At 49.8% G+C, this 18,231-nt stretch overlaps 2 protein-coding genes across 3 annotated transcripts in view; one reads left to right on the forward strand and one right to left on the reverse strand.

Annotated features, from left to right (window-relative positions):
- NPL (N-acetylneuraminate pyruvate lyase) overlaps nucleotides 1-18,231 on the forward strand; it is a 182,937-nt gene that overhangs the window by 7,669 nt on the left and 157,037 nt on the right. The window lies entirely within an intron of this gene.
- Nucleotides 2,521-8,158, reverse strand: RGS16 (regulator of G protein signaling 16). Of its 2 annotated transcripts, none has more exons than XM_066361682.1 (5): nucleotides 7,995-8,158; nucleotides 7,098-7,208; nucleotides 6,235-6,296; nucleotides 5,776-5,942; nucleotides 2,521-4,349 (listed from the first exon to the last, which is right to left on the reverse strand). In XM_066361682.1, the coding sequence occupies exons 1-5, from the start codon at nucleotides 8,036-8,038 to the stop codon at nucleotides 4,128-4,130; spliced, it is 606 nt and encodes a 201-aa protein (XP_066217779.1). In that variant the 5' UTR covers nucleotides 8,039-8,158; the 3' UTR covers nucleotides 2,521-4,127. The 2 variants fall into 2 exon arrangements, with proteins under 2 accessions (XP_066217779.1, XP_066217778.1); XM_066361681.1 differs by having other exon boundaries at nucleotides 6,235-6,299.

Here is an 18,231-nt window from a genome sequence, read left to right on the forward strand (position 1 = left end):
CCCCGAGGTCGCCAGCTTGAGCACGAGCTCATCTGGTTTGAGTAAAAGCTCACCAGCTTGGACCCAAGGTCATTGGCTCCAGCAAGGGGTTACTCAGTCTGCTGAAGGCCCGTGGTCAAGGCACATATGAGAAAGCAATCAATGAACAACTAAGGTGTTGCAACGCGCAATGAAAAACTAATGATTGATTCTTCTCATCTCTCTCCATTCCTGTCTGTCTGTCCCTGTCTATCCCTCTCTCTGACTCACTGCTTCTGTAAAAAATATAAATAAGTAAAATTAATTAGGTCGACATATAGGTGAGACCATACAGTATTTATCTTCCTCTGTCTGACTTATTTCACTTAGCATAATGCCTTAAAGTTCCAATCATGTTGTCACAAATGGTTAGAAGTTCCTTCTTTTATGGCTGAATAATGATCCGTTATATATGCATACCACGATTTCTTTATCTATTCATCCATTGATGGGCACTGAGGTTGTTTCCGTATCTTGACTATTGTGAATAATGCTGCTATGAACATGGGGGGCAGGTATTATCTTTTTAGTGTTTTGTTCCCTTTGGCTACATTACCAGAAGTAAAACTGCTGGATCATATAGTTCTATTTTATTGTATTTTTCATTTTTTGAAGAACCTTCATACAGTTTTTCATAGTGGTTGCACAAACTTAACAATCTCACCTACAGTACACAAGGCTTCCCTTTGCTCCACATCTATGCCAACAACGTCAATTTTTTTTTTTTTTTTTTTTTTTTTTTTTTTACAGAGGCAGAGATAGACGGGGACAGACAGACAGGAACGGAGAGATGAGAAGCATCAATCATCAGTTTCTTGTTGCGCGTTGCGACTTCTTAGTTGTTCATTGATTGCTTTCTCACATGTGCCTTGACCGCGGGCCCTCAGCAGACCGAGTTAACCCCCTGCTGGAACCAGCGACCTTGGGTCCAAGCTGGTGAGCTCTTTGCTCAAGCCAGATGAGCCCGCGCTCAAGCTGGCGACCTCGGGGTCTCGAACCTGGGTCCTTCCGCATCCCAGTCCGATGCTCTATCCACTGCGCCACCACCTGGTCAGGCAAGAACGTCAATTTTTAAAGTTAATTTCAACCCTGTTGACTAAAGAAAACCTATTTTAATCCCTGGACATATTGGGCTAACTTAGCAGTAATTATGCTAATAATGATTTATTAAAAGTTCACATCTTTATTAAAATGAATTAATAAACAAAAACTACAAATGAGATCTCTTGGATATACAGTAATTCCAAAGGATAGAGCTAAACTTAAAATATGATGAAAATCAAGGAAAAAGTTAGCATGGCCTGACATGGCCACAGGGAGGCAGCAGAGGATGAGAGAGGGGCTGTGTGGGGGGGGGGGGGAGCTGCCGCAGTCACATGGAAGCAGCAGTGGGATTTGAAAACAAGTGAGCACTGTCTCAATTAATGGCTCAACTCTTGATTTCCTCATCGAAATTCTGAAAATGAATTACTAAATTGGAACAACTGTCCTATACTCGAAAGACAAATAGACTTGGCATCCTGGCTTTGAAATTGTCCATTTATTTTTAAAAAGTCATCCATCAATAGTCATGGACTGGTGCCGACCGTGTACGAGGCACTGTGATAAATACTTGGAGTTGGATAATAATAATAACAATAATAATAATAATAATAATAAAAAATATTCCTGGGACATTAACATTGTGCCAAATACTTTTATTCTCATACCATCCAATGTTCCCTAGGAGGGGGGTGCTCTTTTTATTTTACAGATGAGGGAACTAAGCCTAGAGTCTTCGCTTCCCAAGGTCTTCCAGCAAATGAGCCAGGATTCCAATCCCAACCTTCTGACTCCATAGCCAGGGCTCTGCACCACTTTGCTGTGACCTGCTCTGTCCCATCTTATCAAGGTGAATAGTATGGCTCCTGACCTTCAAGGGATCAGTTTAGTGGAAGCAAATGAGAAATGATGAGATCAACTACAGTGCCACACCATATGTGTGGCCAACAGTAAGAATAGTGTGTCCAAGAACCATAGAAATGACAGCCATGAACTCTGTGCCATGGACATCTGGGAAGGCTTCACGGAGAAGGTGGTATTTTCGTTGGATTTTGAGGAGGGCATTCTGTCCTCACTTCCCAACCATTAATTGTGCTGTGACAGGCAGACTTGGTAATGGCTGTGCTGAGTCTTCATTCGGTGGGCAAAGGATACGGTTATGATGTGACAGCAGACTGAGCTGAGTCCCATCAACACGACACAACAGCCAACACAAGTTGGGCCCATCATCAGCTAAAAGAAGTCACCAATCGCGGTGGACGCTGTTAGGACTGACCCCTCTCTTCGATTCCGCCAGTTCCCAGCTAAACATGGGTCTTCTGTCGCTCGTGCCTCTGTTGGTGATGGGGAAGCTCACCCATCTGTCCTGTGGAACTTCCAAAGGCCAGTTCCCCCACAAGTCCCTCCCCAGCACTTCCCTCCCCCAGGTCCCCTGACCACACAGCCCTTGGAGACAGGATCTCGTGTTTGAGTTCTATTTTTATTTTACAAGAATATAACATGCTGAAATAGAAAAAACAGGGATGGAGTACATCATTCATATCTTGGAAACCAGCTCCAGTTGTCAACAATAAATAAATATTTAAACAGTGAGGAGTTCCTGACAGGTGCTAAGAGGTCCAGAGGTAGAGCCTGGTAGAGAGAGGGGGACAGGCTGCCAGCTCCTGCTGAGTCCCAGGTCAGGCCAACTGAACTGATAATAAATAACAATAGCAATAACACCAACAAGTAACAAAAATAATAGACTACAACAATCACCACAAAATCAACACTATGTTACAATTTAAATAGAGGAGCTCACAGTGCAGCGAGAACAGGGTTGGTTTTCCTGGGGCACCCGGGGCTGCCCGGTACCCCCTTCAGAAAGTTTGTTCAGTAATGCCCTTAGGTGACAGGCAGGTTCTGATTTCCCCTAGTCCTGCTCTTTTAAGCAGCCTCTCTCCCCAACTCCACTCCCAGCTTCTGTGGTCTGTCCCAGGGCCACCGTGGTCCCGGCACCATCTCCCCCAACATTCCAGGAAGTGCATCTCGCATCCATCAGAAAGAAACACGGGGCTCCCTTCCATCCTGGGTGTCTCTGTTTCCCTGTTCTCATACCCACAAAAAATAGACTGGCTTGACTGAAAAAGGACTTTCAGGAACTGTGGAGAGATTTCTTTGTTATCTCCCACTCTGCACACTGCTGGGCCTGGGAGCGGACTAGCCACTCACCGAGAGGCCGTGCCTTTTCCCGCAGGGGCTCCACCCGCAATGGTGGAATGAGCTGAGAGAGAGCACACCCCAGCGAGAGGCCCTTGTCAGGGGGACAGCGGGGGGCTGCTCACAGGTGACCCTGCTGCAAACACAGAGTCAGGGCCACCTACAGGATCACCAAGAGCACCGAGATTAACTTCACATGAGCAGGATGACCTCTCTTCAGGACCCTCTACTGACTTAGAAAGGGCCTCAGAGGCCAGTGTTTGAGGTATAAAAATCTCAGCTTGGGGCAAGCATCACATTGGTTCCCTGGTCCTGGAGAGACTGGGAGATGTTAAGAAGCACAAGCTAAGAGGCCCTCGGGCGGCCCAGGGGCAGGTGCGGTGGACGGAATAGGAACGGGCACATCCAGAGCGCCCTCCCTCCGTGCCCAGGACAGGCTGGACACTAGGAAACCCGGGTGGGAACAGTCAGCTGTTCAACAGGCAAACAGCTGATCGGCTGCCTTCCCGCTCTCATTTTCGAGTTTCCCTTTATTCACGTTTCCCTAACCACCCTGGAATATTCCCTGCCCCGCTGAGAATGACAAGAGCCGATGATAACTCTTGTATCACATTCCCTTCCCCGGAGAGTACCGCACAACCATGATCTTCAGCCCTTATCCACAAGTCCTGGAAGTGGGGGACCCCCTCATGCATGAAACTCAGTCCCACAGTCTCTGGAGGAGTGGCTGTTGCTTCCAAAAGAAAAACAGCATTTTCCTTCACGGTCCTCTTGTTTGCTTTGCAGAACCTGCCTCCCACACGGGGCAGCTGCCTCAGGGCTGGGTGACTCAACCTCTCTTCCCGGCTGGCTCCTCACTGCCATGAGGCTCAGGTGTGTAAAGGCTCTGCCGGGCTGCAACTGGATGGAGAGACGTTGGTGGCCGAGGCTTGAGCAGCCAGGTCCTGGTAAGCGGGTGACTTCAGGAAGCGTGGATAGGAGTCCTTCTCCATCAGGGTGTGTGTCTTCCCCTGAGCCACATCGAAGCATGTGGCCGTGGCCGTCTGCAGGTTCATCCTGGTCAGCTCCCTGGTCTCATGGTCTATGTTCACCTGTGGGAAGGAGGGCAAGCACACAGGTGAGTGGGCGCTGGGGGGCAGGGCGAGGGTGTCAGCAGGCAGAGGGAGGAAGAACTGGGGTGGGGTGGGGGGAGCGGGCAGTGCAAGGAGCCCTGGACTCTGAACCGGGAACCTCGAGTCTCCTGCATCCATTATGAACTGGCTTTCAACTCTGAGTCTGTCCCCACTTCTGATCCAGTGTCTGCCCTCCAATCTCTCAGAATGCTCGAGGAATAAGACTGTCTACAGATGGAGCCCCTTTTCACCCCTTCCTCTGTAAGTCCCCTGGTTCCAGTCACCATCCCGTCTCCTAGATTAGTGCCAGAGCCTGTGAACGGGTCTCTGCCTTCTCCCCTCAGCCCATGGTCTGTTCCCCATTCAGCAGCCAGACTGAACCTTTCAAACATTCTCCCATGTCACTCAGAAGAAGAGCCAAAGTGTGTGCTGGGCCCACATGGCCACCTGCCACCCACCACCTTCTCTCACTCTCCAGGCTCCACACAGGCCCCCTTGCTGGTTTGTGGTGACAACACTCTCTGGCCTTTGCACTTGCCTTTTCCTATGTTACAATGTCCTTTCCTCCCATAACTCTTCCGTGGCTCTGTTCATATGTCACCTTATCAGACAGCAAATGTCTCACTTCCCTTTATAAAGTGGACGAACTCACTGCCTTTGCCCAGTACTCTGAGCTCCCTCCCCTGTCCTGTGTTCTGTTTACCAGAGGAAAGAGCATCCCCTGGCAAATGTTGATTCATCTGCTTGGTTATTGGCATCTTCTCCCACTAGGATAAGAGTCTATCTTTTGTTTGCTGCTCTACTCCCCATGACTATAACAGGACCTGGCATGATACTGGTGCTCAACAATTCCTTACTGAATAATGCGGACTAAAGCAAAGTGCTCAGAAAATAAGATAGAAAATATGACACAAAAGCAAAGCATTACTATCCTTTCTCCACTAGGTGGCCTCACATTCTTTACCAAATGCAGGCAACAGGCAGTGGAGGCCTGAGGGAAGATTGAATGTCCACTGACCACAGACCTGCCCATCTGAAGCAGATCAGCCAGGGAGCCAGGCAGGTTACACAAGGTCTCTACAAGGCCTCGTCTCCCCAGGAGTGTAATTGTTCTGGGCCTCTCTAAAAAGGGCTTAGTCTACAAGAATAGGTATGGACCGAAGCCAAAACGCCTGCCAACCCCTCCAACCCCATCGGTGAATCTGAGGGTAATGGTACCGAAGGGTGACAGGAAGCCCAATATTTCTAAACTCCAGCCACAGAAGCCCACTTGCCCCTGTGTCAAGTAGGGCCATTCTACTTCTAAACTCAGTCCTTCAGCCACTGGCCCCTCCCACCCCCAGTTCTCAGTGGGAAAGGAGCAGGCAGGGGCTGGGGCGTCCATGGGGCATATCGAGGCTCTGACCTCTTTCGGAGCTTCGCTGCAGATGAATTCCTCAAAGATCCTGTGAGCCCGAGAGGCCAGCTTGGCAGCCGACCGGATCTTCTTGAACTCCTCACAGGCCAGCCAGAATTCCAGGTTCTCCTCACTGAACTCCGTCTTCAGGAAAGCGTGGAAGGCGGCCACCCCATCTGGGTTGGGAGGAGAGAGAGAGACACTGGTCAGACTGAGGCACAGCAGGGGATCAAAGAAAAAAAAGGCAGCAACTGTAGTTAATGTCTCTATTTTTAGGATGTAATTTTCCCGGGAACAAGGACCTGCCTTTGTATTCTGAATAGAGGCTGACACACTAGGGGATCATTATTATTATTATTATGACCACTACTGTTACTTTGCCCACGCTTTCACATCCCTCAGGCTGGCCCCCAAGCACATGAGCACACACGTGCCATCCACAGACAGACACAACACGGTTCTACTCACTTTTACTGCTCAGCAGCAGGTCAAACGACTCTCTCCATTTCAGCACATCTTCTGAGAAGCTTCTGCTAAAAACAAGAAAGAAAAAAAAGAGGTCAAGATTTTAACTTAAAGAAAAAAAAAATCAAGATATTAATGCCTAGCACAAATTCTAACCAGAACTCTGATGGGAGTTGCATAATTCCCATAATGACTTGCTTGGTGATTATTGGAGCTGATTCCTCAAACCCTTGGTTGAGGTTAGGGGAAACAGTGGTGTTTTTCTAGAGTACAAGCCAGTAACCAGAAACCAAAGCCAGGCACTGTATGGCCCTCAGTAATTAACCCTAAGATTGTCTCTTCGCTGGCCAAAATTCTTTCTTTTCCCCTGACTCTTCAGAGTGTTCTTTTGTATACTTCTCCAAGGAAATTAGGGCCTCATGGATAAAGGTTTTGTCTACACAGAACCCCAGAGCCTGGTGCAGTACCTGGCACAGTTGATATTCAACGTGATAGGGCTTCTAGGCAAGGTGCACACTAATGGAAGTCCAGTCATTGATTAAAAACCTCAGTTGGTCCTGGACCCTGACCTAGCCCTGCTTGCCTGTGCAATGGCATCTCCAGGTGGGAGAATCTGGTAACTAGACATTCAGGCCCTGGGTACACTCATCTGTTGACAAATTTAGAACCCTGGAGCCACCAACCCAGTCACTCATTAGCCAAGCAGCCACAGCAGACCAGCAAGAAGACCCACTAAAATCTCCAGGAAGGGGTCACCATGGTCCACCCTAGCATGTCCTAGTTTCTCCTTTTATTTTCCTTCTCGTGACTCCTTCCTAAATCTGGCCGTTTCCTCTAGGGGCCCTAGGCTGATCAGCAGGACTTACCTCTCTTTGCTGTGTTTGTTGTTCCACTCGAACTTGCCAGCATTCCCAGTCTCGGAGCCCAGGTCTGACTTGTGAAGAAAGATGCCCAGCCGTGTCTTGAACTCTTTGGCTCTGGAAGACAAAAGCATGAGCGGGTTAGGGATCTCCACTTGTTCAGCCAGGGCAGACAGCTGTACGGGGTCTCAGAAGAGCTCAAGCTGGCGCCACTCAAAGTCCAGCCTCAAGGTTCCTGGGAACCCTTGGCTCTTTCTAGGGCCTAAATTTTACTTCTCTCCTTAGTGTCATGAACCCCAAAACAGTGAAAGCCATGTTTGAGCTGTGCCTCAGTAGGTCTTATGCTTTCTGAGTTCACAGCACTTCAGACACTTAAGTCACACTGCTCTCACCCTCTAGGCTTGTTACGAATATTTCTGGAACTGTATGGAAACTGATTCCTCATCTTTACTTTTTCCTTCCTATCACCAGCTCCAGCAAGGGCTGGAGGCATCTGAGTAGTTCCAGGGAAGTGGCCACATCCCTCACCTGCGGACTTAAAAAAACTGATTCCCAGGGCCAGAGGAGGCCATGTCCCTAGACCTGAGCCTTAGAGTGAAAGCCAAGAGCTTAAGAAACTGGGGGAGGCAGTTCTGCCTGCTGATGCCTACATGGTCTTCAGCAGGTCACCTGAGAAGGGCTGCCATTTCTCAGAGGATAGAGAATAACAGTGAGCAGGTCCCTCTGTTTTCCTTTCTCCCTTCTCTTGGCCTGGCGCTTCTCTAAGACTCTAGGGGAAGCATCTGAGCATGTGGCACCAACTTGCCCTCTCCGTTCAGTCGTTAGCATCCTACCATTCCGTTCAACCGGGACCCCAAGCCTGCCACCCCACTTCCTCCGGGCAGCGGGACAAGCTCCTCTTACCTCTCCAGGCAGGTGATGGGGAAGGCGGACAGGGTCCGGCACATGGCTGCAGGTGCAGGGCAGCACGTCGTGGGGAGAATGGTGGCGGGTTCCAGTGGGCACCGGGAGCGCGAGAAGGTAGAGGATATGCAGCAGCTGATACTCTTCCTTTCGGACTAGATTGATCAAGCTGCAAGCGAAGAGCCTGCGAGCCCGCGGCTTTTATTTCCTTGGAGGGGGCGGGCCGGCCTACTCGCCACCGACCAATCGAAGAACGGGGCCGGGCGCTGCGAAGGCGGAGGCGGGGCCCCGGAGCAGAACCCAATGAGCGCCCGGCCCAGGGCTGCACCCCCCTCACTCGCGTGCATCTTTCACAGTGGGGGGCACACGGGGCTGCCCTCCTTGGAGCAGACGCCGGCACGCGGAGGGAGAGGCAGCAGAGAAGTCACATGGAGACGAAGCGCGCACACCGTTTCCTAGGAAAAATACCCCCGCCGGCCTCTAGGAAAAGCTGGAAACCAACTCAGAAGAACTAGAAGGTTTGCATAGACGCTGGGACTGAGAACAGCTGAAACTGGGCCCATGGATCTCCAAATTCCTGAGCTAGCTCTTTCTCCCAGCCAGCAAAGAAAGTAAAAGAGGCAAAGGGAAGGGAGTGTGGTTGCTGACCTGCAAGTCCGATCTGTGAGCATGAAGCTCCCTGCTCAAGGCGAAGAGCCCTCAGGGCGGCCTTGGCTACCTCTTCAGTTTCCTGGCAGAAACTTTCTCAAGTTCATAGTTTATCCCAAATGCTCTTCTTCCCAGCAGGTCAGTCGGTTCATAACTGCCATTCTGGTAAGGACGCGACAGCCCAGCACTCCCAGCCCAGCTGCGTTTTCTTCAGTGGAGATGCAGCTCTGCAGCCTGCGGTTTCTGGTGTCAGGATTAAACAGCTCACAAATGCCCAGCCACATGGCCTTCCACCTCCTTCGGCAGCCCCTGACCCTCAGCTCCACCCTTTCCACCAAGGCAGAAGCCTAGAGGGGCCTTTGCTGAAAACAACTGGGGAAACGAAACTACTTCCTCACTTCTGACTTGGTATAGGCAATCCCTACATTGCTCTGGATCTTCTCAATTTAACCATCAACCTACCAATAAACAACTCTCAGGAGTTAGCTATGTTCCCAAGTCGGTGGGGGAAACGGCAGCCTTTTGAGCTCTTCCCTGCCTTCACTAAACTTATAACTGAGTGAAGGAAACAGAAGTAACATTGGGGGGGTTGGGGGAGGTGAAAAGAAACCATTGCCTGACCTTGCAACAGACCTCCAGGGAGGGGAGAGATCAGACAGGGGCAGCAGTGTTAAAAAAAAATAGCAGGCAAGTGAGAGGATTTGAGAGCCATGACCATGCCAACACATAGGAGGGAGCATGGTTCAAGTGGGACAAACAGCTGCCTGCTGTGGTTTGGGGTACAGAAAAGATGCAGAAAGATTTGGGAGTCCTGACACACAGGCAGAGGCGCAGGCTCGTCGGGTGCGCAATTGGATGCCACCTTTAGGTGTAGAAACCTCCAAGTGGCTGGATGAGGAAGGAGAGATCACCTCCTGAAGAGTGAGACAGACAGGGCCTGGTGGCCACTTCCCTGCTGGCTGTGACAAAACTGTGGGTGCCCTCCCTTCCTGGGCTGAGGGGCTGACTGAGTTTAGCCTGGATGGTGGAAATGGCTGTTTTCCCTGATGATCCTTTCGAGCCAGGATTTGCTAACTTTGACTATTTCTCTCTGGTTTCTTCCCCTCTTCTCTACCTTTCTCCTCCCCTCTGGGCAGAGTTCTGGTGGGGTGGGAGTGTGGGAGACCTGCTTCTTCTCCTTATCCAACCGAGCCAATGGACCCCTAGCCTCCAAAGCAGGGCAGCCTCAACCAGTGGTGCCCATGGTTACCAGGAACATGTTTGATTTCTCTGTACGGCATATAAAGGCTCTATCCACCCAATCTCAGGTCCTTCGACTCCCATCCTAAAACCCAGCCAAACACAGCCGTTAGCAGGTTACCACAGGCGCCATGCTGCCTAGAACTACACATCCCTGCAGGCCCCACCCCTCCTCCCCTCCTGTACAACTCATTTTAAAAGCTATTTGTCAATACACTAATTTTATTTATATATTGATATATACAGTGGGAGTATGCAGTCTACTTACAGTGATACACCTCATAACTGGAGGTGCCAGGACTGGGACCCAGTCCCGTCTAGCAGGTCCAAACCCGGGGCTACTGGATGCCCTGTCCTCTGGCTCTGAGTAGCTCTGGCCCTGGACCCAGCTGCTCCATCAGGTCCCTACTCCACACTGCCCTAGTTGGGGGTTTCAGTGCACTCACGCAGGCCACCTATGAGATAGGAGGGCTGCAGGAGCACAAGCCCCAGCGTGTGAACACTTTAGGGGCTTCTGCCATCTCCTGGGAGTCAGGGAGCCGTCCTTCATGCAGCCCTCTCCCCCTCTTTGAACCACCATCCCTGAATCCCTTGTCAACAGGGTGAGTGGGGTGCGGAAGTGGGGAGGGCCCATGCAGGGGCTCAGAGGAAGAGCGGTTTTATAGGAAAACAGGAGAGGCTAGACAAAGTACCGACCCCAGCTGTGAATGCCCTGTGCGACAAGTTGTGCGGGGAAACGTGCCTCTCTGTGTGCCTGCAACGCCTGAGCGGAGGGAGGGAGAAACGTGGTTGGGTGTGTGAGCCGCTGGAGGCTGGGCTGGCAGAGTTGGGTGGGAGGGAGGCAGGGGGCGGAGCATTGGGAACAGGTGGTCCTCTCACAAGCTCCCAGGCCAGCGGCTCCTGACACAGCATCTGTCCTAGAAACAGGCCCAGGTGGACAAAGGGAAAAGCACAGCGGGGGTGCGTGATGTTTTGCAGAAAAAGAAATAAGCTCTTCCTAATGGGCCTCACACATCTGAGCACAACAAGACACGCAGTGAGCTGTGTGACTGAGCCCCGGGGAGTACTCCCTCCCCACCAGCCGGCTGGCTGTGCTGCTCCAAGTGGGATTGCAGAGGACCTGCTGGTTCCAAATCTCACGACTTTCCAGCCGTCTAGCTGCACTAATAGCCGTGTTACCCTTAGTAGGCATTTTCGGTGCCACATTGATGGGTATTACAGTCCTCATCCATTTAATCCTCACACTAACCTCTGAAGAACGTCCTCTGACTGTTGTTGTTTGACAGATGGGGAAACCAAGGCCTGGAGAGGTTAACTGAGGAAGGGACAGAAGGTAGAGCCATGATTTGATACTGAGTATCTGAGTCCAGCATCCATGTAGTTCATCACCACTCCAGAGCGACAGAAATCTCCTTCCTGCCCTGGGTTCCAAAATGCTCACATCCCCGGCTCCAAGAGGGTTCGAGAAATAAAGTTCTACCTTCTCTTATCGTTCAGTCTAGTCTTCACTTCCTGGGAGGGGGCACAGAGAGTAGGACTGTCAGCTTTCAAGGTGCCGTTTATAGAGGGCCAGCCCGGTCACTCTTCCTTGGCAACTTTGACTCTGGGGCCCACACTCTTCATGGAGAAATGTCCTTCTGCTCTAAGAACAGTACTTTCACTTATCCAGCAACTACCAAGTCCCAGCTTGTAGTTTGGAATTTCAGACATAGGAGCTCATTTAAGGCTCACGGTCAACCTGCCAGGTGAGCCCACCACACTCTAGCTCTTTTCCCACCTCCGTGGCTACTCCTCTTGTCTTCTGTCCATGTGGTGTAGGTGCTGCCCAGGGCTGTGGCCTTGACCCACCTCTCTTCTCGTACTGAAGCCTCTATCAGAGTAAGTGCTATTGCTTCAACCACTGTCTATATGGTGATGACCCCCACAAACCTATCTCTCTGCCCCTGCTAGAGGTCAAGACCCATCTTTCCACCATTAAGTGTCTTCATACTTAACTTGTCCAAAGTGAATCAGTATCATGTACACACCACCACATTTTGCTCGGTCAATGACATTAAGTCATGGCAGTAAAGCATCTATTCAGTTGCTTTTAGGCGAAATCTCATTCACCATCAATGATCCCTCACTTACAACCCTCTGGTTTCCAAACAGCCTCTAGCTCCTGTCTAATCTGCTTTCTGGAATCTTCCTCCACCATCCTCACAACCAGGTCCTCGCCCTCTTGCATCCTAGCCCATTTGCTCCAGCACCTACTTCTTGTCTCTCATACTCTGGTGCCAGATCAAGGTAAATGAGACCATGCATCACCCTCTTAAATCCTCCAGTCTTTCCCACCTCCCAAGGGCACACTGAAACTCCTCACCAGGACATGCAATTTCCCCACAGTCCAGTTCTCATCAGTTACTCCAACCTCCTCTTCTACCTGATCCCCAATGCCTTCAGCTCTGGTCACGCTCAATAGCCTGTCCCCAAAATAACCTGTGTTGTTCACGTGTTTGCTTTTGTGTGCATCATCATTGCCATTACCAGGAATGACATTCCTCTTTTGTCTGATAAACTGCTATTTATTTGACAAAACCCAGTTCAAAATTTACCTCTTCAAATGTCCTTATTCTTTGAAGATGCATGCTGAAATATTTATTTATTTATTTTTGTGATAGAGTCAGAGAGAGGGACAAATAAAAATAGACAGACAGAAAGGGAAAGAGCTAAGAAGCATCAGTTCTTTGTTGTGGCCCCTTTGTTGTTCACTGATTGCTTTCTCATATGTGCCTTGACCAGGGGGCTATAGCAGACCAAGTGACCCATTGCTCAACCAGCAACCTTGGGTTCATGCTGGTGATCAGGTTTGAGCATAGTTCACCAGCTTGAGCCCGTGCTCAAGCCAGCGACCTCGGATTTCGAATCTGGGTCCTCTGCGTCCCAGTCCAATGCTCTATCCACCGTACCACTGCCTGGTCAGGCACACGCTGAAATATTTAGAAGTGAATGTTATAAATCCCTCACTTACCTTCAAATGATTTAGCTATATGCCTACATCAATGTGTTTATATCTATGTATTTATATCTACCTATCTATAGATTGAGAAAGAGAGCAAGAAAGAAAGATAATATGGCCAATGCTGACAATGGTTGCTAGGCAGTGGTTGTAGTCATTTTCAACTCTTCTATGCTTGAAAATTTTCACGATTAAAAGTTGGGGGTGGGGGGATCAGCTCATCTGTGATAGTTTCCTCATCACCCCTGATAAAGTTCATTACCCCTTCCTAACAGTACAGCACATTTCATTGTAATTTGGGGGTTAGCAACTCTTTTGTCCATATATTCTGAACCTTCAAAAACACAGTATCCGCCCACAGTAGGCACTCAGTATCTGGTTATGTGCATGAATGGATGTCCTCTCTTGTGAGGCGGAACTTGAGGAACAGTCACCATAAGAACAGAAAGCCACAGGAGTCACCTTGTACCAGCCACCATGCTCCATTCTCTGTAAGACACATGCTCATGAGCTCAGGAAAGCTGGCGTGAAATGGGGGAAAGAGGACAAATGGCCCTTTACTGAATGGCAGAACATAATTTAAAATTCAGGAGATCCAACCTCTATGACTGATTCTTTGACTAACCAGCTGTGTGACCGCAGCCAATCAGCAACCTCTCTGTGCCCCAATTTTCTCACTTGCAAACAAAAAGTAATAAGTCTGTCTTACCCAACAAATGGGGAAAAGTCTGTGAGTGTGCTCTGAGAAGTCTAAGATTTATACAAATAATGCAATGCTATCCTCATTCTTGTTATGAAAATGAGCAAGATTTGTCCTCCCCATGCCAGTGAAGAATTCTGAGTCACTCAGTCTGAGGCTGGAAGTGGGTGGGGGTGGGGGACAGTGCTTCATCTCCAGAAGGGTGGGAATTTCCACCCAGCTGGGAGTAACCAACACTCATAGCCTGGCCTTCATTTTCTCCCATCCCCTCTTTCCCTTTCCTCTGACCAAGTGATGACTGCTGGGAAACAGGCAGAAGGGGGAATCTTAAAATAGAGCAGCAAACCTCTGGACTGGTAGCCCCAGGCTCGGTTGCACCATCGGTTTACTTACTCAGCAAACGCACAAAAACAATTGGCTCACATGGCCCTCAGTCCTCTGCACCAGAAGGGCCAAGCGAGGCCTTGGAAAATGTAGCACATTGATTCCAGAGAAAATGTCTTCCAGGAACGTGGTGTTTTGGCTGGCTGCCCTGCCGCAGCCCCAACTGGGTGAGATGCTCCAGCCTGGTGTTCCTGTATCCTCCAAGGCCCGGAGCTCCCTAAGGGAGCAGTGCTTCCTGGAAGCAGTGACCATTCCAGTGACCCCAGCAGGCTGGGGAAACACAGTGAGAGGCCTGGGGGGAGGAGGAGTTTCTAAGACGCCATGGTTTCAAAGAAGCTTGACTTCCCAGGCTCTGAGCACTTAGTTTGGAATGCTCATGTAACAAAATGTGGGGGGAATAAAGTGCTCTGAAGTGAAGAGCCCCCTTGAAGACTAGGTCCTTGGTTCTGTGACCTAGCAGACCCCAATCAAACTCCAGTCTGGTGAACATTCAGCCTGACCCTAGAGGAAGAGTTCTGCAGAGTGAAAGTTGAAATAATGGGACCAAAATCATAAAATTCTGAAAAGCAACTGTTACCTTCTACATTCAGGGAGGGTAGACAGATAAAGAACAAGTATATCTGGTAAAACAGTTGCCAGCAGAGATGAGCACACTAAAGGAAATATAGAGTCATGGGGGAACTACTTCAAGCAAGGTGGTTGGAAAGGTAGACCAGTCAACTTCCTGTTGCGAAGGACAGAAATGGACTTTCTCTGACTTAAAGAGAAAAAAAAATTATTGAAGGGAGTTTTGGGGAGCCTGCAGAATTTTCAGGAAGTCTCTAAACACAGCCGAGAACAAAGAGAGGCTCGGCAGCCAAAAATCCCTCCGCAAAACCACTCTGAGGAGCCAACAGGTGCCAGGGCTGAGGCAGACGCCTCTGTCTGCTCGGCAGCCAACGCTGGAACTCCCCAGGCACCGTGCTGGCTCAGGTGCCCTGGGAACCGGATGCCAACGCCACCGCTAACCCCAAAGTGAATTCTCCACCACCCCGTTTCTTTGCATCACCAGCTCCTGACTCAGAGTCCCAGATGGGTGCACCTAATTGGCACCCTGCTGCTTCTGATGATGCAAGGTTCCAAGCTGTGCTGGGCAGACATGGGCATTGCTGGCACTGGTCCCAGGGCTGATGAGTACACAGACCTGAGCTCAAGGTAGGGCATGTAGACCCGAGGGGCCCTGACTTTCCATCCACTATTTATTATGGTGTTCCACCCTCCCAACCCCGTTGGGCTGATGTAGCCTTTCTCTTTCTCCTTGATGAGATTCCAGCCTCCTTCCCAATAAAAATAACAGCTACTAATTCTGTGGGCCTATCATACACAAATCCTTCACAGACACCATCTCTAAAACTTACTACCTCCTTGCAAGGTAGTTAATTACGCTCTCCAATTTCAAAGGCTGAATCTAAGCTTTGAAGAGACTATAGATCTTGTCTAGGCTCTCCAAAGTAGGAAACTACTGAGCTCAAATCTGAATGCAGGCCTGTTATGTTCTCAGACGCACAGGCTTCCTCCTAAGCGGGCTAATGATATTCAAAGTTTATAGCACAGAAGGGATCCCTGCTCCTAAATCCTGGCTGTGATTCAGGACGAAGACAGTAAACTCCATCTGCATTTAGGACCGCAGGCTCTACAGCCATTTACCTGCCAATCACAGATGGCCCCTCTTGATACCCTGACACTGACGCTGTCCCAGCCTCACGGGTAGCTGAGCTCTGAGGCCATTTGGCAGGGTTCTCTGGTTCTTTTCTTGTTTACCCCACTGAGCTTAGCCTCCAGAAAGCCCCTCTGGGGGTCCACACTTCTGGGTTTATACTGCTAACAGCGGGACTTGCTTTCGTAAAATGCGTGTGGACCCTGAAGCTGCATGTGAGTTGCATTTCTATGAATCAGTTCTACATACACCATCATTTCATAAATTGTTGCTAATCTACAACCACGCTTCAGCTCTCATTAACATCAGGGTACTCCACTCAGCTTAAAGTGGCACTTTTTCCTGCCTTCCCTCCTTTGCTTGGCAAGAAAAGATTCATATGCCAGTATTTAAATGTACCAAGGAAGCTCACCATTAAGGGACTCCCCAGAGGAACCATCTTAAAAGTGAAAAAAAAAAAAAAAAAAATACTGCTTGATTTGATCATTTCCTAAGACATTTATATTTTGAATTGGATTTTTTCTTGGTGTTTTTCCCCCCTCACCAGATTACACGTCTCTACTTAGTGGTCTCATAATAAATCAGTACCATAAAATGGGTCATTTGGTCAAAAAGGAAAGACAGGGAAGAGAGAATCAGTGAGAATGAATATGGATTTCCGGGCCGTTCTGTTAAGTGATTCATCATGGGCCAGCCAGCTAGCCGTTCAGGACTCAGTTTCTTTCTCTGAAACACAGAGCAGAGTCTCATTTGTATGTTTCATGAGGCTGTCATGAGATTTTAAGAGGCTCTCCAGTATTCTCAGAATGCAATCTTCATGTATCTATTAGGAGAACAGCATCTCACCTAGGGCTATAATGAAAAGCTGGCTGCCTCCGCTTGCTAACTGCTCTCTCCTGGGCCAGGTTTCTGCTTCCCCAGAATGCCGGGGCCTGAGTCATCCCCAGCAAGGAGGGCTGGCGTCACATGGCTCACACGTTTCCCCAAGGCCCAGACAATAAAACAAGCGAAATGGCTATAACGCTGACGACTCCATGGCTGCCGCCGGGATATTTCCCCTGGCAGCGCACGGCTGCTGTGTGAGGTGTGAATCAAACATGCAAACCTCTGGAGACCTGTCATTCGGTTCTCTGACACACAACTTAGCAGAATTGCTGAAAATATATTGACGCATTGCCTCATCACCGGGGCTCTCGGGGAGACGGGGAGGTGAGGGAAGGCCACTTCTCACCAGTGCTCGGGAGGAGTCCTGTCCCTGTCGCCTGTCTGTCTGTCTCTCCTGTGTGCTGCCGTGCCTGGCACCGTATCTCTTCTCCACCCTGCCTTGCTGGAACTAATAGACTGTAAGAAGCACAGCTGGCCCAGGCCTCTGTATGCGACTGTGATTACATGCCTGCAGACCCCTGGGCAGGAAGCGAACTGGAAATGAGCCTGGTTCCCCTCTGGTCTCTCTTGGCTACTCAGGTTAGGACCCGGTTCGTGTGTCCATGCATGTGTACATGGGTGCACATGCATGTGTGATTCCTAAGCTCAAGGACTGAAATCCTCTCCGAAAATCCGCATTTATTTGGCATCTCCATTGGAGGGTTGGTGGCCTCCCGTGGTGTACGAGTGGATGACACAGGGAGGGTCACTCTACAGCCTCCTCGGGCGACAGGTATGGGAGACTTAGCACATGAAGCCTGAAAACAGCCAGGGAGCCTGCAGGAGCCTATCTAGAACACTGGCATCTGGGGACCAGGGATCGGTTTTATGGCTTTATTCTATGATACATTTGGCCTGAGTTTACATGATAATGCACACATGCCAGGTATGAATTCTACTTCCCAACCTCAATAGCCTAACCTGATTTCTCACGCTGAGCACCCATTCTGCAGGCTGCTGAAGAGGCAAAACACAAAACAACATGAGAAATCAGACCTTCCCAAGGTACCCCTCCATGAAACTGTACCAGGGTTGTGAGGCTTTAAACAACCTCTTGGCATTGAGCAGTGGGGTGTGGCCCCTGGTCTTTGGTCCTCTGTCCCCTCAGGTGTCTGCTGAGACAGCCACAGTTCCTAGAGACAAGGTGCTGACGTTCAGCAGCTCTCTGGGGCTTGGTTACTTCTCACGCTGAGCAGAAACCTTCTGCAGTACTGTCTGAGGTCCCCAGGCCCTCCCAGCCATTCTTCTCTGGAGCTTGTTGCCTCCCTGGGGACACCCCAGAAACACCCCCTCTGCTTTGATATCCCAGAAGCTATTTATTTCTCCCTGCCCCCAGCCCTGGAGAAATCTCTTCCCAGTGAAGACTCCGAACCACTCCAGAGAGAAGACTGGCCAATGCTGATCTCTGGGGGTCCCCATGAAAGAAAACAGCCTGTTTCCCTAAAAGCCCTGCATACGCGCATGGAGCTTCCGGTCCTGTTCCCAGGGCTTCGCTCTTAAATATGAGTGAACAACCAAGGACCACCAACCCTGAGAGCAAAGCCTCAAACACAAAAGAAAAAGACCGAAACGAATAATAAAGACAGAAACAGTGCAGGGAACAGAATGAAAGTCAACAACCACCAACAGAAGTGTGCAAAGACAATGT

The sequence above is a fragment of the Saccopteryx leptura genome, chromosome 2 (genome assembly GCF_036850995.1).
Source record: "Saccopteryx leptura isolate mSacLep1 chromosome 2, mSacLep1_pri_phased_curated, whole genome shotgun sequence".
NCBI lineage: Eukaryota > Metazoa > Chordata > Mammalia > Chiroptera > Emballonuridae > Saccopteryx > Saccopteryx leptura.